Here is a 21,896-nt window from a genome sequence, read left to right as displayed (position 1 = left end):
GAGTGGCAAAGTAAATATTGGTCTGAGGCTTCAGGCTTTGTTCAGAGACCCAGTTTATGGAAGCAAAGGTTTCCATTTGGAAAACAGAAGATACTTTGTGGCCAGTGCCCAAAACAGCCTCTCACTAGCAGGCCCTGGGACTGGGTGAGAGGGCCGAGCCAAGTACCCCTCATTGTTTTGGGAATGACTTAAGTTTGTGTTTAGGATCCACCGCTTTCAGGTGGGCCACAGGATGCTCCAACGCCCGTCGCTTTTGCCTCCTCCCGCTCCTCTGCCTGCTGGGGCGTCCTCATGATGTCAGCCTGCAAGGGTGGAGTTCCTGGCAGGACCACAGCTTTCCATAAGAAACCACTTCGCAAATGGCCAACAAAGTTGAAATCCTGGTTTTTGAAGGTCAGAATATCTTGGAATCTTGTGAAATAAATGACATCGCTGCATATGTGCTGGCACAAAATGATCTCAAGTGTGCTCAGTGTAAATGGCAGCATGAGTGCAAAGGAACATTCTTTTCTTTGTATTACTTTCTCCATTGTTGTTTTATTAAATATTAGCAAAGAAGTGGGAGAGGCAGAGAGCAACCAGGCAGCAAGGCAGTCATGTGGCCCTGGAATTAATCTTTCAGAATTTCCCCAGGCAGGGAACTGCACTGTGACCTTCAGCACAAGAGCTCTGAGTTCTAATTCTGGCTTAGCTGGCCCACTTGTCTTTAAGAAGGTCCCCTGCCTTTTATTTTGAGATAAGCATCTCCACCTAAATGTGTGTTCCTTACTCCTGGACCTGTTGGCCAACATACCTTTAGGGAGTGCCCCTCCAGCTGGCTTCAACACATGGGGACGCAGCAGGGCTGCAGCCTGCCCTGTCCAGCTCCCCTTTCCCTTCCTGCGGCCTCACTGAGCATTTGGCTGAGCCCCTGCCAGCCGCTGGTTGTGGGGAGGAGAAGGCACGCTCAGCCCCTACAGTGGCATTACTGCTTGTGCTCTGTGTTGCTGTGACACCCAGCGCAAGGGGAAGAGGCCCCGTGACAGAGGGTTAAACAAGGAGAAGGGGAAGTATAGCCGAAAGGCTTTCCCCTTCACAGGCATGGGGATTCTGAAGAAGCCTCTGTTCATGCCTTGGGGTAGTTGGTTGATTCCTGGGGACTGAATGGTGCCCACTTTGTAGGAGCGGATTAGCGAAGAAGGAAAGGGCAGTTCATGAGACCCTAGCATATGTCCCAGGTGCTCATATTCATTACCAATATCTATGAAACTAAACTGCACATTGGCATTCCATAAATATCCGTTGAACCAAATATCTCATTTAATACCCAAAGCATCCAGGGAAGAGTATCATCCTTATTTTAAAGGCCTAGAAACTGAGATCCAGAGAAGTTAAACAACTTGCCCCAGATCACACAGTAAGCCAGAGTCAGTGCATGGATTCCTGACCTGACTGTCCTGCTAAATAATATACAAGCCATTTCCATTATGTCACAAACAGAAGTTTTGAGTCTCTAACATGTACAGCTGAGAATACTGTCATTAGACAGGAATAGAGGCAATTTTCCACAATAGGTGGTTTTTGGCCTTTTGGGAAATACCTAAGGATATTCCCTCTGATCTGTTTGGAACCAGGTTTCCCCCTTTCCCTGAGCAGTGACTGCAACAAATACAATCTGGTTTGCTACGGGTCATTTGCTGCAGTTTGCCTTTGGCTCTGATCAAAATAGAAAATGAGCCAGAACATGGTGTTTCCTGTCTCTGCATGTTCCTACCTTATTCATAGTGTTCCATCTTTCTTTTAGGTTATTAATTGTGGATTTATTTCCATAGTCAGACAAGATCTTTGGACCCGTCTCCTTCTCTTCTGAAGATTCTCTGAAGACAAAATGTGCATAGGCCTTCTCCAGGGTCTGGATTTTTGGGGGATTATTTGGGACCTTTGCTTCTGTCCTCTCAGGCTACCAGGCTTTCTGACCTTCTGTTGCTAAATAGGGCCACAAAAATGAATAGGAATAAAAGAACCTGAAGTTCAAGCTGTGTCTTTGGCTCTGTCTCTTTGGATGCAACTGCCAAGATATTTGGTGTGACAAGAGGATTTGAAATAATCGGCCTGTTTTTTCAGTTTGAGGTTGTTCCGTTGTAACTGGTCTTGTTTTTGGTAGCCGTCATTATCACTGACAACCTAGAGACTGAGTAGACCGCCACCTGCGTGTCTGCTAAGACAGTATGTGGAGTTTCGTGTAATTAAAATATTTGATGTAACCAGAACACAACCCAGGTCACACTTTGCCCCTGTGTCTCATGATGACTGAAAGCTTTTGGGGTGGTGATTGCTTGATTATGGTTTTCCTGGACCCAACTTGGAACGCTTAAAGCCTGCCAAGCTATAGATACTCTGGCTTCAGTAGGGCCCTTTATTGAAACACCAAGTGCCAGGACTGCTCAAAGGGTGAAAATGAGATGGGTGTTCTGCCAGGTAGTTTAGTGAAAAATCAGTCAATCCAGGATCACACTGACTGAATGCTAGGCAGAAGAAACAGTTATTTTATTTGTTTTCATCTTTTGCAGAGTTAGAGGTCTTGCTATGTTGTCCACACTGGTCTTGAACTCCTGACCTCAAGCAATCCTACTGCCTTGGCCTCCCAAAGTATTGGCCTCCCAGGCGTGAGCCACCGTGCCTGGCTAGAAACAGTTTTTTAAAAACTCATTCTAGTTAGGAAGAGAAGACCAATACGCATGAAAGAAAAGTGTACAGTAGATAGCATGTAGTAAATATAGTCCTTATGCTACAAAAGGAAAGGTAGTTGAAAATGAACATTGGGTTCTAGGGGAAACTCTTAAGTATGTGCCAGTCTGTGCTCAGAAGTACAACCTGATTGGCTGTGAGACTAAAACCAACTAATAGCTTTAAGCAGCCCCTCAGGTGTGGGCTGCAGACGGTTCCCTAGGAAGCTGGGTTGACTCCTGCTGTGACCAGCTGGGACTGCCAGGTAGTACCTGAAGCGGCTGCCAAGGGGCTGCCACCCCACCCTGAAGACAAAATCATGCAGTCTAAAAACCTGACTGCTTTGGATCAAAATCATACCCTGTATTATGTTCTAGTTTTTAAATTACTTGGGTTTTCCTTAATTACTTAATCTCTGCTGAGAACCCAGCTGCATCCATCTCTTCTAGGTCCAGAATTATCCACAGCATCTCATGAGCAGAAACAGCCCTGTCAACATAAAGTTAGCAGACTCGTCGCGTAGAGAGTTGTGCACTGGCAGGTTAGGGGGGAAGGTGTTCATTCATTCAGCAGATATGCACTGAGTGCCTGTGAGGCGTAGGGCTCGCCTTCAAGCCTTGAGGACGCAGCAGTGAGCAAAACAGAAAAGAGTCCCTACCCTCATGAAACTGACATTCTTTGGGAAGCTTATAAGGCTGAAGCTCATGAACAGATTGTTCATCTTGTAGTCTCAGCTGGTGACCCTCCATGGCAGGCTGCTCCCAGTGGCAATTCCTGGATTTTCCTTTCAGACAGGCTCAGAGCAGTCATCTGCTCGAAGAGTCTGGGGGGCTTGTCTGAAGCTGCATTTGCATATCAAGTGCTCCATTATATTTTTTGTAGGATGTAATGAGATTACTGGAGGGAGGGGTAGCTCGAGTCCTTGGTCCTTGGTACTGTCTCTGGTTAGTGGTGGGTTCCGGGTCACTATTATAGGGGTTGGGAGGTTTAAAGCAGGAGGCAGAATGGCAAGAGTAGCAGCCCCAGTAGGCTGCATTTGCTCCCATTGCCACTTGCACGATCTTTCTCATCCCGCTGGCTAGACTAGTCTGTTCACTGGCAGCCCCTGCATCAGGCTGTGAGGACGCCCTGTCTACCTCGCATCTCCATCCCTGTATTAACCCATGTGCCATCAAGAGCAACTGACTCTTTCTTTACAAGGTTCCTTTTCCTTCCTTCCCTATAAGCTAATAGCTTGGCTCAGGCTCGCCAGCAGACCCTCCCCTTTTTGCTGGAGGGCTTTGGCATGCCCTGTCTCTTCTTTGGGGCCACCCAGGGAGTTCTGTTTCCTTTCTGTGGGAGGCTTCCAATTCTTAGTTAAAGCAAAAGAGCCTGTATTTTTTAGCTCACTCCTGCCCACTTCTGGTCTGGAATGATTTATGGCTTAGGTGTTACAAATGGGAGTCCTGGAACTCTTCCCAGAATCTCTTTAATTCCATTCTTGTGGTATATGACGTTCTAAACATTAAAATGATGTAATATATAACTCCCAACCAAAACAAAAGAGGAGATCCCTGCTAGCCAAATTCTTCTCTCCTCTCCATACACGTTTTTCCATCGCTGTGCAGTGAATCCTGGGATGTGTTTGTCAGTCAGCTTCCTTGTTCTTCTGGCTCCTCACTCCCCGGGGACCACCGAGCCACAGACTCCATGGTTTTCTCTGAGGGCATTCGAAGTGGAAACTAACCTGTCCCTGCAGCGAGCCCAGACCTTCTACAATCATGTCTACCAGTGGTGAAAGGCAGTTCAAGATGAGTTGGACACAACCAAGAAAAATAGGGAACCAATATGTCATAGCTCCTCTCTGTCTGCTGTCTACAGAAGGAGGCTAATAGCAGCAGATTTGGTGAGGGCCAGTGGCCCATGGACCTGCCTGCTCCAAGGCAGCAATCATGGGAGTGGGGTCAAGGAAACACTAAGGAGGTAGACCTGGTAGGACTTTTTAAGGAGGAGTGGCCAGGGTTCTGGCCGGTTCGGAGCCTGGAGAGAATGGAATGGCATGAGTTCAGTTTTGGGGACATTCAGTGGTAAGACTGTTTTCTAGTTTCTCTTCTGGAAGCTCACAGATAAAGGATCTGCTCATTCACTTGACTTGTGCCTCTTATTTGGGCTTCAGGACACATCTGTGGCCAATCGCAATTACAACACCATGCCCAGTTAGCCATCATCGCCACTCAGAGCTGTCTGCTTTACCAGGCTAAAAAAAAATGATCTTTATCACCTGTTGTAAGTGACTTAAAAAAAAAGTGCCCTTCCACATTGCTCAGAACTTTGCCCTCACCATCTTGACCCTCACCAACAGGTGAGGTTGTTTTAATAATCTAGTGGCTGGTAAGTTTTCATCCTTTACATTAAAAAAAAAAAAAATCACTGGTTTGCATAGTGCAATGCCATTTGCCTACTTTGTTGGGGGTGGGGGCTGTCCTGTTCATTGTGGATGTTTAGCAGCATCCCAAAATACCAGCAGCACCTCTCCAGTTATAACAACCAAACATATCTCCAGACATTGGTTCCCAGGGGGGAAGAATCTCCCCTGGCTCCCTTACATGACTGTCAGGTGATTGTCCTTGATATGAAAAGTCAAATGGGTTAGACGATCACTTTTCTTTTTATAGAGGCCAAAGCCAAATGTGTCAGACCTTCTTTATGAAAATATAAGCGTTATTTTTTTTCTCAGTTTGTAGAAAGGCAGAGTTCCTGTTGGGGGCTCATTACAGCTGTCGGTGCCTGCACTGACAGTGGCATTGTTAGGGATGGAGCCCCTGAGCTCGGGGGAGACAGCGGAAGCGTGCAGGTTCTGTTTAATGTGAGTGAGGGCTGGCATGCTGCTGGCAGCTCTCAACAGTGAAGCCTGCTGCTCGATAAGGCATTATTATCAGAGCCTGGGGGCATCTAGGGAGCAAAAGATTAGCTGAATGAGCATATATCTAAAATGGGTTATTTTTAAAAAGCAAGCAGTAGAAATACTGCAGCTTGTCTTGTTTTAGCATTTAATAATTACACTTTCACTTTACCAGCAAGGCACTGAGTCAGTGGCATTTTATGAAAAGCATCCTCCCAGACCTGAACTTTGTGAGTCAGATTCCCATCCTGTGTGTGGTACATGTGGTTGGATTGTACAAACAGATAATCAAAGTTTTATAAAATGTTTCCCAACCAGCATGGAAAAACGTGCTGATAGCAATATGAATGTGCTTTGAGGGAGAGCCACTTGCTGGCTTTTTTTCTTTTGTTTCCCGTACATGGAAATGCCATTTCAACTTGAAATGTGGATACCTTACCAGAGGATTGCTTGAGCCCGGGAGGTTGAGGCTGCATTAGTGAACTGGGATTGCACCACTGCATTCCAGCCTGGATGACAAAGTGAGACCCCTGTCTCTATTTTTTAAAAACCCACACACAAAAAAAACAACAAAACAAAAAGTAGAACCTTAAATGCTATCTTAAGGCTGAATGGTCTCTAAATATTGAAAGTAGACCCTAGCCAAAAGAGACATTACCTGTTTCTGTGATATAATGAATGGTAATAGTGTACTTATCTTGCATTTTAAATTCACTTCTGTAAATGTTTATGGAGCATGCATTATGTGCCAGGGATGAAGACACAAGAACAAAATGTGGACCGGCCTTTTAATTGCTTACAGTCAAAGGTCATGATAACACCATGTGATAGGGAGAAGAAAGTCATGATTGATCCTCGTGGAGGTTGGAAGGACTTCCCAGAGGAGGGGCTGTGTGAGCTGTGTTTTGAAGATGAATAGGCACCTTATAGTCACAAGAGGAGGACATAGACTCCCAGACAGAGGTAACAGCAGTGCAAAGGCACAGAGGCTTGAAATTGCAGGACGTGCCCAGGAAACCCCAAATGACTAGATGAGGCAGATTTGTAAGAGGGGAAATGGTGGTGGTTGGCGGCGGGGATGGTGATGAAGAAGCAAAGTCATAATGGGTCTGATGTCCTTTGCTGAGGAGCTTAGACTAAAATGTTTAGGTAAAAGGAGCCAGCAAAATCCTTAAGTGAGGGAGTAACATAAGATTTGCATGTTAGAAGGCTGCTCTCTGGCTGCTATCTACAGAGGGAGGCTAATGGCAGCAGATCTGGCGGGGATGCTGGGTCCGTGATCTGGGAACTTCCCTGCCCCAAGGCAGCAATCATGGGAGTGGAGTCAAGGAAACACTAAAGAAGTAGACATGATAGGACTTTTTAAGTGGGAATGGCCAGGGCTCTGGCCATTTGGAAGCCTGGAGAGAATGGAATAGCATGAGTTCAGTTTGGGGGAAATTCAGTGGTAAGATGCTTGTTTGTCAGAAACACAGTTGAGATGGGAGATCAGTTTGGTGTCATCTATGTCCTCTTGGTAAGTGGAAACTATAATATAAAATCTTTCAGGCCAGGCGCAGTGGCTCACACCTGTAATCCAAGCACTTTGGGAGGCCAAGGCGAGTGGATCACCTAAGGTCAGGAGTTCGAGACCAGCCTGGCCAACATGGCAAAACCCTATCTCTACTAAAAATACAAAAATTAGCCGTGCATAGTGGCACGCACATGTAATCCCAGCTACTCGGGAGGCTGAAGCAGGGAGAATCGCTTGAACCCGGGAGGCAAAGGTTGCAGTGAACTGAGATCGTGCCATTGCACTCCAGCCTGGGCAACAGAGCAAGACTCTGTCTTAAAAAAAAAATCAAAAATCTTTTAGTAGATGTTTATAGAGAGAGAAGAGAGGAGACTTGAAGAAGGAATTCTAAGTAAGGGTTAAGGTTGAGTGAAAAAAAGAAGAAGAATCAGAAGGAAGTAGTTTCATAGTAGGATAAATCAAGTGCTGAGATGAAGTCAGTTCACTAACAGACTCAGAGTTCCGTTGGATATGGCATGAGGTTCTTGGTGTCACCATCTTAGGATCTGCTCATTTTTGGGGTTTTAAGAACCCATCTGAACTCCACTTAGCCAACTGAAGCTTGCCTTCAAAGTTAACACAATGTGTTTTCTCCCGTATAAGCCTTTTAAGCTGTTTCTGATGACTACTCCTCTTCCTGTTAGAGCCCCGCCTCTTTTAATTTAGTCTCCGTAATTACTCCTTTAGAGTAAGGTCTGCAATTTTCTTCCTTAATTGACAGTGGAGATCAGTATGTAACCCAGATTGCAAAAATGGTTTGGGAACACCGCATGTTCTCACTCATAGGTGGGAGTTGAACAATGAGAACACATAGACACAGGGCGGGAAACATCACACACTAGGGGCCTGGCAGGGGGTGGGGGGCTGGGGGAGGGATAGCATTAGGAGAAATACCTAATGTAAATGACGAGTTGATGGGTGCAGCAAACCAACATGGCACGTATATACCTATGTAACAAACCTGCACGTTGTACACATGTACCCTAGAACTTAAAGTATAATCTAAAAAAAATTTTTATTGGTCTGGGAAGAGATTGCGGGCACGTCATTTGCTTGAACAGATTTTGTTCCCCAGCCAGAGGACCAGAGAAGAGTTTGTCATGGCTACAGTGGAGGAATCAAACTCAAAATAGCATGTGAAAGGCACATTCCACACAGAAACTTCGGCCCGTGCATCAACACTGCAGACAGGGGGAGAGGAAATGAATTCTCAGCCAGTAGATTCCCAGGCATCACCTTGAGGTAGATATGGCATATTCTTGGCCATAGTCTCTACTTCTCTAACTGGGCAAAGTGTCTAATCAACTATAACCCAAAATATCTTCCCACATGGGGAAAGTGTCGAATTCATACATAGATCAGAGGGAGAAATGAAATTGTGGTTGTCTAAAGTTTCCAAAGTTTAGGGATCTCTGTCATGAAAAATGATCTAAATAAGTGAAATGGTATTTTTACTCTATCCTATAAGCCCTATACAAACTAAGTCCGTAAATATCCTATTTGATGCTTAAACCAAAACCTTTATAAAGAGAATTTCACTATGTGAAATAATGACTTAAAGAAATCCTATTGTGGATGCTTTTGTTAAGTTGCTAAACCTTTTTTAAAAAGTAGATAATCATCCAAGATATCTTCTTTGTGACTCTTAAGTTTTAGTGTATTTCGAATGTGGATAGTTTTGACTAGGAGGTTTGTTCAAACGTTCTTCTCGACCACTAGGGGGTGCTCTAAAGGTTAGTGATGTCTAAATGATTGACCAATCAATTAAAACACTGTGCCCAGTTAGCAATCATCCCCACTCAGAGATGCCTGCTTTACCAGGCTAAAAAAATGGCATAGAGACTATAAAAGCCATGTCCTCTTATTTTCATTAACCTAATTAGAAGTCAAGCTAATTGTAGGACTTCATAGAACTGGCATTGGGAATAGTATGCAACTGTTAAAAAAAATCATGGTCTTGATGACTAATTATATCAGGAAATAATATGCAACATAAATGAAAAGAGAAGTGTATGCTTTTTACTTTTTCCTTTCTGTTTTTAAAACATGCTATAAAATGTTAAGTATAATTAGGACACAAAGGAAAAATTATATCTAGTTAACATTACCTTGAAAATTTCTTATTTGCCCTGAAATCTCCAGTTCTTTGGAAGCTAAAAGCTTGAGACTTCTATATCTGGTTGTCAGGATTAGGGTGATTTTATTTTCATTTTCTTTATTTTCTTCTCAATTTTCTATCTATTTACTTTGTAATTACATTTGAACTATGGATATGTAATTAGTTTTATAAATAGAAAAATCAAAGCTTTATAAAGGAAAATGTAGCATCAGCAGACCTGATTGTCCTACTTAACTCTTCCACAAACTGTTTTAACTGTGGGCAGGGTACTTCACTTCTTTGCCCTTTGCTTCTGTGAAATGGTTGGGTGAAACTGATCTTGGCAGTTTGTTCCAGCTCTTCTAAAGTTCCATTTTAAATTTTACCGGGAGACAAAAATGGTTCCTATTATGTTCACTCTTGAAGCATTTATTAATCCTCACAATTGGCCAGGCACTATGCTTGGTGCTATTAAAGATATCTCACTTAGCATCTGGGCTCTGCCTTCAAGGGTGTCAGGTCCCCCATGGAAAACAAGACCAAGTGCACAAATCCATCCCAGCCCTACACAATGATACTGGAAAGCTGTATGTGGACCAGAAATGCCAAAGGAGGTTCCATCAGGAAGAGGGGACTTGTGCTCTGACTCTGCTGTACCCCGATCATATGTTACCACTTATGTATGCTTTAAAGAACATCCTGGCCTGGATGTTTCACAGTGTGTTAAACTGCAAGCTAGATTTCCTCTTTGTTTCCCTAGTCTAGTGTATATATGCCAGTAAGCCTTGTCAGGTTTCATTATGAGAGATGGCTATAATGCATCCAGATTACCAGGAAAACACTTGGTCTTTGAAAAGAGCTGTATGTCCCTCTAGGTTTGAAATGCAAAGTCCTAAGGGTTTGTAATATTCAGGACATATCTCACCTTCCCAAAGACTAGTCTCTGAGCTCAGACAGGATGTGTCTTGCCTGTGGGCTTGACAGAGGGGTTGCTGGGTGATTGAATTAACCTCTGACATCTTCTGGGCTGTGCAAAATGATAAGTTCAAAAAAAAATGCAGCCATTAGACTCCTTCTCATTGTTTCTTCCTTGAAGGCTTTGTAATCTTTCTTAATGTGGTTAAATTCAAGTTATTTCCAGTTCAGACATGGTGCAATCAGATTTCCTCATGAGGGTGCTTTTCCACTGTGACCTCTTTGACGTCAGTAACTGTTTCCTGTTGATTTGAACTCCCTACTCACCCTGTAGATGACTTTGTCTGAGAAAAATAATAAAGCAACGGTACTTAGGAGAAGTTCAACACTGCTGTCTGTTATGGAGATTTCCTTCTCCTTTCCCCCAGCCGTCAATAGCACTCTGCAGCTTTTCGTACAGCATGAGCTTGTTATTCTTATAGATATACTCCAAGGCAGTTCTTAGAACTTGGGTAAGTAAGAATAGGTGTCGCTCCCAGCTTAACATTGCCTTAAAGCAATAGCTACATTTTTCATAACTTTTACGTGTTATGTCTATCTTTGAATTATTTCCAAAAGGTAATCTGCATCCTCACTATAATTCTAAGTGTGGTGAGTATTTCCTGCCGCCTTGGTTTCTGGAATGATACATCTTCAAATGCAGTCTTTAAATCATAGAGACAACAGATTTTTATTTTAAATGGAGAAAAATCTTTGCAATCTGGTTCTGAGATTGAATCAACTTCATAGAAAGGAAGAATAACTACTATAAAAAGTTTTGCTTACAGTAATATGTTTGTAGTACATAAGGAGGGCATTTGTTTTGCAATAATAATTATTAGAAAGCCCCTAAAATAGAAAATATGAATTACCAGTGTTAGAAAACTTATCAGAACTGAAACCTTGGTTAGTATGTTTTGGTTATCAAATCTAGTTTTGTAACCCCTTGCTTAGCAAACATTTCCCAGAAAGAAAAGTCCTTACCCGGTCAAGGCCATTACCATATAGCATCAGGAAACGTCCCTGTGTCCCAGCAGCTGGGCTAGGACTCCTTCCACCTCCTTCAACCCTCTATACCCTGTCCCACACTGAGGGTTGGGGTAGCTGCTGCAGTTGCTGTTTCGGCTGCTGTTTCATTCCTGTCCACTTGTGAGTGTTTGTGTACCTCCACCAGTCTTGGAGGTCCATGAGGGAGGCATCACCTCTCGACCTAGGGCACACAGCTCACTGCCACGTGTGCCATAGCCACAGCCACAGCCAAGGGGCCTTCCTATGCCTCATGCAGCAGGCCCTTTGGAGCCCTGGGAGCAGACAGCCATGGGGACTGAAGCTGCAGTGGATGCACTAATGATGATGAGGATAATAATAGTTGCTAACATTTCTTGAGCATTTCATTTATGGTATGCCAGACACTATTCAAAGCCCTTAGCTTAAATCATTTAATCCTCACAAACCTGTGAGTTGGGTTGTCTTATTATCCCCATTTTGCAGATGTGAGTTTTGTGAGAGAGAAGCTAAATACAGCACAGCAGGAATTGCTCTTGGACGTCAAGCATCCTGGCCCAGAGCCCAGGTGTCGCCACTGCCCTGGGCTTCCTCTTAGTTATACCAGGGACTTGGTCACTGGGCACAAAATCTCCTCTTTATATAATGTAGTGGTACCAATAGCTTCTATTGATTGAGATTCTTTTCTGGGCTTGGCACTGTATGAAGCACTTGGCTTCTGGTTTAATCTTTACATGATCACTGTAGTTATAGGTGTTATTATCCCAGATTTATAAATAAATAAGGAAACTTCTTACCCCCTAAAAATTGGTGTGTGTGCCATGCATGGTGGCTCACGCCTGTAATCCCAGCACTTTGGGAGGCCGAGGTAGGATCGCTTGAGCCTAGGAGTTCAAGACCAGCCTGTGCAAAACAGAGATACCCAGTCTATACAAAAAATTAGCCAGATGTGGTGGCACACACCTGTGGTCCCAGCCGCACAGGAGGCTGAGGTTGGAAGGATCACTTAAGCCCAGAAGTTCAGCGCTACAGTGAGCCATGATCCTGCCACTGCCCTCCAGCTTGGGTGACAGAGTGAGACCCTGTCTCAAAAAGAAAAACAAAAATTGTGTGTATTTTAGCTGAAATTCTCCTGGTAGCAGAAAATTTACTTCAGGTAGTAAGAAAACTTTCTTAAGGCTATGCAAAAAAAAAGAACTAAAGATAAAGATTCAGAGGTACAATGGATGTCTCATGCAACTGAAGGGCAGGAATTGGCCAGCTCTCTCAGCTGATCTGAAACCAGAAAGACATGAGGAACCCTGGCAGTTTTGCTCTTGGCTCACTCACCCTCCCTGATCTCTTGTCTCTGCCTCACTCTGTTTCTGCTTCATTCTTCTCCTTCACCCACCCACCTGTCCATCTATTCACCCAGTCTTTCTCCACTCTCTTATACCAGGCATTTCCCACGTTTACACTGCAAAAGCAGTTTCCATTTCCTAACTCATGTTTCCTCAGTTCCTGCACACAGCCCAGACTAAATTAAAAGCGTTTTATCTCAGTTTCAGTTTTCTGGAAAAGAGACTCTGGGCAGGTGCAGCTTGATCTAACTGGCTGTGCACAGATGCTCAGCGTTTACCCATGCGGCCAGGCTGGAGCATGGGTAAATGCTGAGGAAGGGATCACCATTAGCTGAACAGATGCCTCCAAAGATGTTTGCCCCAGTGACCCTACAGGATCTTGCCCTGTCTGGCCCATGCTTGCTCTCCGGTCACTTTCCTTAGGTAGTGTCATCTTGTCACTTGTACCATCCTGGCATAGCACTTTCATCCACCCAGGTGTTATGTCTCTTGTTCATACAAATTGTCCAACAGCTTTAACTCCTATTGAACAGCCCTTAATGAGGGGGCTTTAGGGAATGCACCTTACTTATACTGACAATCATTATTCAGGGGATATTTTTAGCCCCTTGGGCCTGGGGAAGGAATAGTTCTGAACTGATAGCCAGGGCAGAGAGTGGACCCAGACTGCAGCAGATCCAGTGGTATCAGAGCAAGTGATGACAGGAATTCTATTATTACCAGGCAGCAGCTCCTTGGCCTCCCACACCTGTAACTCACACCAGGTGTGGGAAAAAGGGATTTCTGAGTTGCTTTCACTCCCACCGGTGTTCATTACCCCATGTTAATGACTTGTATTTGTGGTTGGCTGAATTAGGGACAAAAGAGAGGAGCAGGGACAAAGGGCTTAGCCACTTGGCTTTAGAAGTGATGTTAAACCGGTCTCCTGGCCCTGAGATTTCCTACCACACAGGTCAGGGCACACTTTACCTGACAGAAGCCAAAAGCCTCAGGTAAAGCTGTACAGATGTGCAGGCTCAGTTTCTAGGAAAATGGACTTTAGAAAAACCAAAATGGTTCTAGGCACAGGTTTAAATACTGAAACAGTCATCTTTGCCATCCCTGTCTAGAGTGGGATTTGGGAAACCCCTCTCTGCCATAGGAGTGACTCACTACAACCATAATCCATCTTCCAGTACCTCCCTAAATGCAGGATTTCCAAAAAATGCTTCACCTAGTTGCTTCACAGTTGAATTTGTAAAGCATGATTTGGTGTTTGTTGAGTGATTAGTGATACTAATTCTTAAATAGCACAGACTGAGAGTAGAGCTGTAGATGAGAGGTTATCTTTTGCCTCCTTTCAGAACTTCAAATACAGGTCTTTGCTTTGCAAAGAGCATTCACTAAATGTGAAAAGTTTTACTCCTTTGGAATTAATTTTGCTGGAGTGATTTGCTTTTGTAGCTGATGTTGTTTTATTCTATGTGTCAAGTTCCAACATTACTGGAGTCTTTTTCAAGCCAAGCACCATAGCTGCACCTGTTTTACCCCAGGCGCTGGTCTTATAATTCTAGTAGAGACTGGTAGTGAGTGATCATGTTTATTAATGGCAGCTGAGACCCTGCACGTCTCATTTGTGGGTGACCTGTGAAAGCACCCCTAAGTAGCTTTTTGCTTTTTCTGCATTTCATTTTGAAAACAGCAGTACAGTTACAGCGAAGCCTCACACTCACCCACTCCAGCACTTGACAGCCTGCTTGCCTTTGCAGTCCCTCCCGTCTGCCTGCCATCTTACACTTCAACTGCACAGTCTTCCTGACACCTCCCGCCTCAGTCCCCACTCCAGCCTGACTTGCATGCCCTCATCCTTCTAGGCTGGGGAATTGGATCCTCTTAGAAGCTTCCCCCCAAACCCCACCTGCCAAATTCCACCTCCACCTCCAGGCTGCTCAGATGCCCTGCTCGGTGTCCCCATAACGCCTTCTGTACTTCTCCACTGCACTTAACACACTGGCGATATGCTGTGTCTGCATGTCCGTGAGCTTACTGAGAGCAGTGTGGAGTCATATTAGTTTTAGGAGACTGGGTCCTTACCCAGGCCCTGGCATACCATGTGTGTGTTTAGTAAACATTTTTCTTGTTCAGAACCTTAAAGGAACCACAGAAGATCTCTGCAAGCTGTAGTAGATGCTGTAAAGCCTGCGCATCAGGCTCCAAGTGGAGCTGCTGGGACCCGAACCAGAGCCAGCTAATTTTCATTGTGGACGCCATTCCAACAAGCCTGGTTACCTCAGGCAGCAGAAAGGCCGTTATGGAACATGGGTGGTTACTCGTGTCCCTTAATAATGGGCAACAAGGATGCAACAGTTTCGTTTTGTAGCTGCTTTCCGACTCCCATTGCCTAAACAAGGGCTCTCTCAAACAGCCTCACAACTGTGTCTTTCCCGAGTCTTATCTTCCATCTTTCAGACGAAAATAAGAAAAACATGGAGGAAGCACATGTGACTTTAGTTTGCTTCTAATTACAAGAGTAATACACACTCATCATAGAAACCTTGAAAGATACTGAAAAGTAGAAAGAAGAAATGTCACCCCGATCCCACAACAAAAAACTGACTTCTGTCACTCTGTAGCCATCTTTTTTATCCTTTCTATGCATCTATCTGCATTTTTGGCTATAACTAAAATCATTCTGCACATTCACATTTATGATCTTTTTTTTAAACTGAAAATACCTACATGAGAGCACAAGCAGTGGCAGCTTCAGCAGCAGCTATCACTTACTGCACACTTGCCCTAAGGGACCTGAGGACATACTTAATACAATTTTACTTCTGATGATGACTCCTCACCCCACCACCACCTGATGATGCATGGGTCTTCTTTCCTTTTCCATTTTTTTTTTTTTTTTTTGAGACAGAGTCTGCCTCTGTCTCCCAGGCTGGAGTGCATGGCATGGTGCGATCTTGCTCACTGCAACCTCTGCATCCCGGGTTCAAGTGATTTTCCTGCCTCAGCCTCCCAAGTAGCTGGAATTAGAGGCACATGCCACCATGCCCAGCTAATTTTTTTGTACTTTTAGTAGAGATGGGGTTTCACCACGTTGGCCAGGCTGGTTTCGAACTTCTGACCTCAAGTGATCTGCCCGCCTCAGCCTCCCAAAGTGCTGGGATTACAGGCATGAGCCACCACGCCTGGCCTGGATCTTCTTTTCTAAACACTAGAGATTTTTTGTCACTTATCTCCTCTTCAAAAGTAATCTTGGAGAAATTGCTGCCAAATCTTTCCCTCTCTGCAGCAAACATTTTTAAGTGGGGTGAACAGAAGTGCAGATCAACAGAGGGTTTCCTCACAGCAAAAACATTTTGCTTGTTGATAAACATATCTTTGTTTTTTATACCTGGTGATGTTATTTGAGGTCTTTGATAGGATGGACCAGTACTCTGCATTAAGTCGTCGTCATGTCTCAGCTGGCCTGTGTCTCCTGCCTGCTTCAAGAGTTGCTCATAACCTGAGGGCTGTGAATTACACTCTGTGTTCCAGGTGGTGCCAGACAGGAGGTTAGAAATGAGACTCTGAATGAAAAGAAACAGGTACAGCAGAACCCATCTTTCCGGAATTCTAAAGCTTATGGTCCCTCACTGTGTGGCAGAGGTGAATCTGCCAGAGTCTGGCATTATCTGAGAATCTGCCTCCAGGGCTGTGGATGGGGCTGGGCTGAAGCAAGACTAGAGGGCAGAATTTTCTCCCCCCAGATCTGGAATTTCGCCCACAGTCTGGCTTTTAGATTTTAGGCTTTCGATGCCTACTGCCTTAAAACTCTTGCCAAGTACGCCACTTACAGCAGCCTAAGGAATGGCCACTTTCCCACTGACCCAGTTCCAGTAGCCAGGTGTTCAGATCAATTGGAATTCATGTGACTGCCAGTCAGATCCACGAGGAAGATGAACAGGCTGGTGAATGAAAACATGTAAGACTGACCTCCTTGCCCAGAGATGGTTCAGGGTGGCTTTTTGCCTTAGGCTTCCTCAGGCCGTCTGTGGCCATCCCTCCAAATGGACAGACACAGCATTGGCATAAAACCTTACTATGCAGATGCAGCTTTTTGGGATGTTTCCGGTGTGTGTATATCCTCCGCCCACCCCGTTGCTAACCTGCTAATTCCACTTTAATCCTTCCCATTTAGAAAATACAGGACAGCCATTGCTCATCAAAGCTTGTCCCACCCAATTCTGCCTCTCCCCTTGTCAGTCACCCTCAAATGAAGGCCAGGAGCTTAGTCAGATGGCTTGCTGTATTTACATAGTTTGCCTGTTGTCTTACATTGGCCAACCTGAAGAGTTGTGTTGGTGGTGGTGGTTTTTGTTTTGTGAATCTTGCCATTCCTTCTTCACTATTAAATTCTTGCTTCGCTTTTAGCAGAAAGAAGTGTTTAATAAATTCAGGGGTTTTCTTTCCTTCTAATTAAGGCATTAGTTAAAATAGGGCATAGGAGGTCATAAGCCGTGCTTCCTTCTGATAGGGATCTGCATGTTTACACCAGGCTTGCAATGGGAGCTGAGCAGGAGCACGCACCATGCTCTGCCCATTGTTCAGCTGTGAATGTGTGGAAACACCCTGTGCTAAGCCGGTGACACTTACAACCACAAATAAAGACAGGTTCAAGGCTGGGTGTGGTAGCTCATGCCTGTAATCCCAGCACTTTGGGAGGTTAAGGTGGGAGTATTTCTTGAGCTCAGGAGTTCGAGACCAGCCTGGGCAATATAGTGAGACCCCGTCTCTACTAAAAATCAAAGCCGGGTGTGGTGGTGCATGCCTGTAGTCCCAACTACTCGAGAGGCTGAGGGAGGATTGCTTGAGCCCTGGAGGTCAAGGCTGCAGTGAGCCAAGACCGTGCCACTGCCCTTCAGCTTGGGTGACAGAATGAGACCCTGTCTCCCCCAAAAATAAAGATAGGTTCTGCGTATCTGCATCCTTTGGTAAAATACCAATTTCCTCGCAAAATAATCTGCAATCCCACAAAATGATATCATGGGGTCCCAAGTCGATGGCACTCATCCTGTGAGCCTTAGCTCATGTTTCACTTGCTCAGAGGTGTCGCCTGACCCCCAGGCAGGTGACCAGATGTCACACTTCCTCCGCTTTTCCTTCACAGGATTTACCAGAATTTGTTGATCTGCTTGTGTCACTTTTTTTTTTTTTTTTTTGAGTAGTGTGTTTCTCACACCAAACTCTGTATGGGGAGAGGCTGTGTCTGCTCTACTCTCTATTGGATCCCGGCTCTGAACTCAGCACCAGCTAATCAGGAATTTCATAAATGTCACAGGAAGGAGTGAGAGTGAGGAAACCCATTTATCTTAGAGGTGCTTGAAGCAAAACGTTTTGCACTTAGATAAATCTTGGATCACTTTTTAAATGAGACCTACACGTTTCTTTGATGAAGCAGTAGCGATTTCCATAGCACTTTATTCATACCACTTTCATAGTATTTAGTACACTGCATAGTGACTTTTAAGAGTCCACTTTACCTGCTAGGTTGAGAGTCACTTAAGGGGGAGATGGCATCTCGCTCCTTTCTACATTCCCACTCTTGACTCAATCTTTTGAAGGACTGAGTGGTATTTCCAATGTGGATGCTACTATGAGGCTGTCATTTGACTTCCCTTTTTTTTTTTTTTTTTTTTTTTTTGGAGGAAGGAGTCTTACTCCTGTCACCCAGATGGGAGTGCCATGGCACAATCACAGCTCATTGCAACCTTTAACTTCCTGGGCTCAGGTGATCCTCCTGCCTAATTTTCTTTTATTTTTTTTGTATAGACAAGGTCTTGCTGTGTTGCCCAGACTGGTCTTGAACCCCTGGGCTCAAAGGATCCACCCACATAGGCCTCCCAATTTGGTAGGATTACAGGCATGAGCCACTGCACCCGGTCTCCACTTCTGTTTGGCTGACTTGTCTAAAGGGGTGTTCTTTTTCTGTGATTGTTCTCTGCCCACTTGTGAGAACTAGAGCACCTACTAGGTATCCTGTACTTTGGGTAATTAACTGCACATGTTCCAGATTAAAGGCATTTACCTTTCGATTTAAATTCTCTGTCCAGGTACATGACCTTTAAGGTACAGAGCTGGAACTCGAATCAAAGGTTTCTGATGCCTTCTGTACTTTTGATTTCATGTAGCAATTCAAGGCTGTGTGCAATTAACTACAGGAGATCCAGGTGCTGCTCTGTCCAGGGGATCTAATCCCACCAGGCCCATTGCGCTGCACCCTGACCCATGGTCAGGATGTTTCCTGGAATACATCCACTTGACAGTCTCCTCTCTGTGCCACAGCCCTAGGCAATATGCTGCTGATGGAGCTCTAGGTTAATTGCTACACCACATTGGGCCCTCTCTTGTGTTTGTATCCAGGATCGTCTGTTTTTTGTGATGGAGTTTGTGAATGGGGGTGACTTGATGTTCCACATTCAGAAGTCTCGTCGTTTTGATGAAGCACGAGCTCGCTTCTATGCTGCAGAAATCATTTCGGCTCTCATGTTCCTCCATGATAAAGGAATCATCTATAGGTGAGTTTTGGTTGCTGCCCTCTCTTCTAATTCACTGCCTCTCCCCTCTCCTGGCATGATCCATCCTTCCACTTCTCCTGATAATCAGTTGAAACCTTTTTTGGAATTAAATTCACAGAAGTTTTGTTTTGTTTTGGTTTTTGTTTTTGAGACAGGGTCTCACTCCATAGACCGGGCTGGAGTGCAGTGGCGCAATCATGGCTCACTGCAGCCGGTCCATCTTGACCTCCCAAGTAGGTAGCTGGGACTACAGGCACGCACCACTACACCTGGCTAATTTTTAATTTTTTTTGTAGAGACAGGGATCTTGCTATGTTGCCCAGGCCTCAAAAAGGTTCTAAGGATCCATTAGGATAAATTAATAACAGTAATAAACCCTGCCTCCAAACTAAAATTTGCCCCACTTGGTATTCATAAAATAGGCCTGAGAGGCTCAGAAGAGACTATTTATTCATGAATCGGTTCAGCCCGGGTTTGCTAAGGACCTGTCATAGCCAAGCCCTGCAGGGTGCTAAACACACTGTTGTTCTCTTTTTTTCATTTTAACATTTGAAGTGAATCCCTTAACCATGATTCTATTCCATTTTAAGAATCTACACCTTAACTAAAGGGTGTGGCTAACCTGCTGTAAGTTGCTGTAACAAGAATTACAGTCATGTGGAGCATGGCTCACCAGTCAGGAGCTAGGTGAGCCGCTTGTGAGCAGTGTCCTGCGTGATAATATCTTCCGTGTGTAGCCCCCTCCCAAATATTATTTAATTCTCCACTTTGTGACACATAATCTTTTGATCATAACATACCGTACTTTGAATGGACTCCGAATCTGCTTGATGTTGTTAAGTCTCAGAATTTAACAGATATCAAATGTAACTTTAGTCAGAGAGAAGATTGGAGACAGTGAGAAATGTAATAGCAAATGTTAGGGCCGGGCGCAGTGGCTCACGCCTGTAATCCCAGCACTTTGGGAGGCCAAGGCGGGCGGATCACAAGGTCAGGAGATCCAGACCATCATGGCTAACACAGTGAAACCCCGTCTCTACTAAAAATACAAAAAATTAGCCGGGCAAAGTGGCGGGCGCCTGTAGTCCCAGCTACTTGGGAGGCTGAGGCAGGAGAATGGCGTGAACCCAGGGGGCGGAGCCTGCAGTGAGCCGAGATCGCACCACTGCACTCCAGCCTGGGCAACAGCGAGACTCTGTCTCAAAAAAAAAAAAAAAAGAAAAAAGAAAAAAATAGCAAATGTTAGACAATTTTTATTCTCAAATTTTCCTGTTTTTTTTTTTTTTCTGCTGTCAGTGTCCTCACCTAATTGCACATATGCTGTTTTTTCTTTTTTATTGTTTTATTTCTTTTCTTTCTTTTTTTAAGACAGTGTCTTGCAATGTTGGCTAGGTTGGTCTTGAACTCCTGGCCTCATGCAACCCTCCCACCTTGGCCTCCTAAAGTGCTAGGATTACAGGCGTGAGCCACCGCACCCAGCTCACATAAACTCTTTTTCTCTTGAGATGCAATTGTTGCTTTCCTTAGAGAAAAATTTTTGTATATTAGGGGCATGAATGCCAAAGTAAAGGATTTCCTGATTGAAATTTGCTATTTATTAACCTTGTTAAATGCAGTCCCTGTCATAAACTCATGACAGTATTGATATCATTATTAAATTATAAGAGCTTTAAAAACAGTGAATATTCTTAAATACCGGGGGAGTCAAAATAGGAAGAGAACAAGTAGTAACTCTCGTAGAGAGAATGCAGTAAGACTGGTGGATGGTGCCGGAGAGAAGTGGGAACGCAAGCACTGCATAGCAGGTGTGGCAGGCACCACAGAGACACTTCCTCTAATTCATTTTCAGTGCACATCCCCCAGACCTCAACTCCATACAGTGCATTTATCACAGCCTCACGGCACTGTGCAGGAGGGAAGAGGGTGCAGAGCTGGGAACCAGCCTGGATAAGGGCAATGGGAGCCACCTGTTTGAAAGCAGTCTAGGATCTCTGCTCATTCTTAGGTCACAGGGCTTCAGCAGGTTGATTAGGCAGCTTGTTTTGAGCTTTCTTGACCAGGCTATGGGGATTAGATCACAGCATTTTTTTCCCACTCTCCACCTTCTTCCCAGTGTATGATTTGTGGAGGTTGCTCGTATGATCTCTGATGGTGAAGGGAGTTAAGCGTCCTCCTCATGCTATCAGACTCTAGGCAGTGAATTCCATTTTTGTTCTCCTCTCCGCGGCTAATCCAGCCATCTCCACTCTGCTTGCCCCAAAGAGAGACGTTTCCACGTGTAGTTTTAAAAACTACATGTAAGTAATGACTCCCCTACTTGACAGGGACTTCTGTTGCAGATCAAAATAATATTAACAACAAGACCTAAACTGAACACTTGGGCTGGGTGTGGTGACTCACACCTCTAATCCCAGCACCTCGGAAGGCTGAGTGGGGAGGATTGCTTGAGCCTGGAAGTTTGAGGCCAGCCGGGGCAACATAAGGAGACCCCTATCTCTACAAAAAAAAAAAAAAACAAAAAAAAAAAACAAAAACATATACGTATATATTAAAAAATTAGCCGGCCGGGCACAGTGGCTCACGCCTGTAATCCCAGCACTTTGGGAGGCTGAGGCCGGTGGATCACGAGGTCAGGAGATCGAGACCATCCTGGCTAACACGGTGAAACCCCATCTCTACTAAAAATACAAAAAATTAGCTGGGCGAGGTGGCAGATGCCTGTAGTCCCAGCTACTTGGGAGACTGAGGCAGGAGAATGGCGTGAACCCCAGGGGGCAGAGCCTGCAGTGAGCCGAGATCACATCACTGCACTCCAGCC

The 21,896-nt window shown here is 44.7% G+C and overlaps 1 protein-coding gene across 5 annotated transcripts in view; it reads left to right on the top strand.

Moving 5' to 3' along the window:
- The window catches only part of PRKCH (protein kinase C eta), a 262,819-nt gene that overhangs the window by 146,018 nt on the left and 94,905 nt on the right, over window positions 1–21,896 (top strand). For all 5 annotated transcript variants that reach the window (XM_058429459.1, XM_032179336.2, XM_058429460.1 and 2 more), the window contains one exon: window positions 18,924–19,078. In XM_058429459.1, coding sequence (XP_058285442.1) covers window positions 18,924–19,078 — 155 coding nt within the window. The remainder of the gene's footprint in view (window positions 1–18,923; window positions 19,079–21,896) is intronic.

Source organism: Hylobates moloch, unplaced genomic scaffold (assembly GCF_009828535.3).
Source record: "Hylobates moloch isolate HMO894 unplaced genomic scaffold, HMol_V3 SCAFFOLD_16, whole genome shotgun sequence".
In the NCBI taxonomy this organism is placed as follows: domain Eukaryota; kingdom Metazoa; phylum Chordata; class Mammalia; order Primates; family Hylobatidae; genus Hylobates; species Hylobates moloch.
The sequence above is the reverse complement of the archived record's forward strand: the minus strand, read 5'-3'. Positions and strand labels throughout refer to the sequence as shown.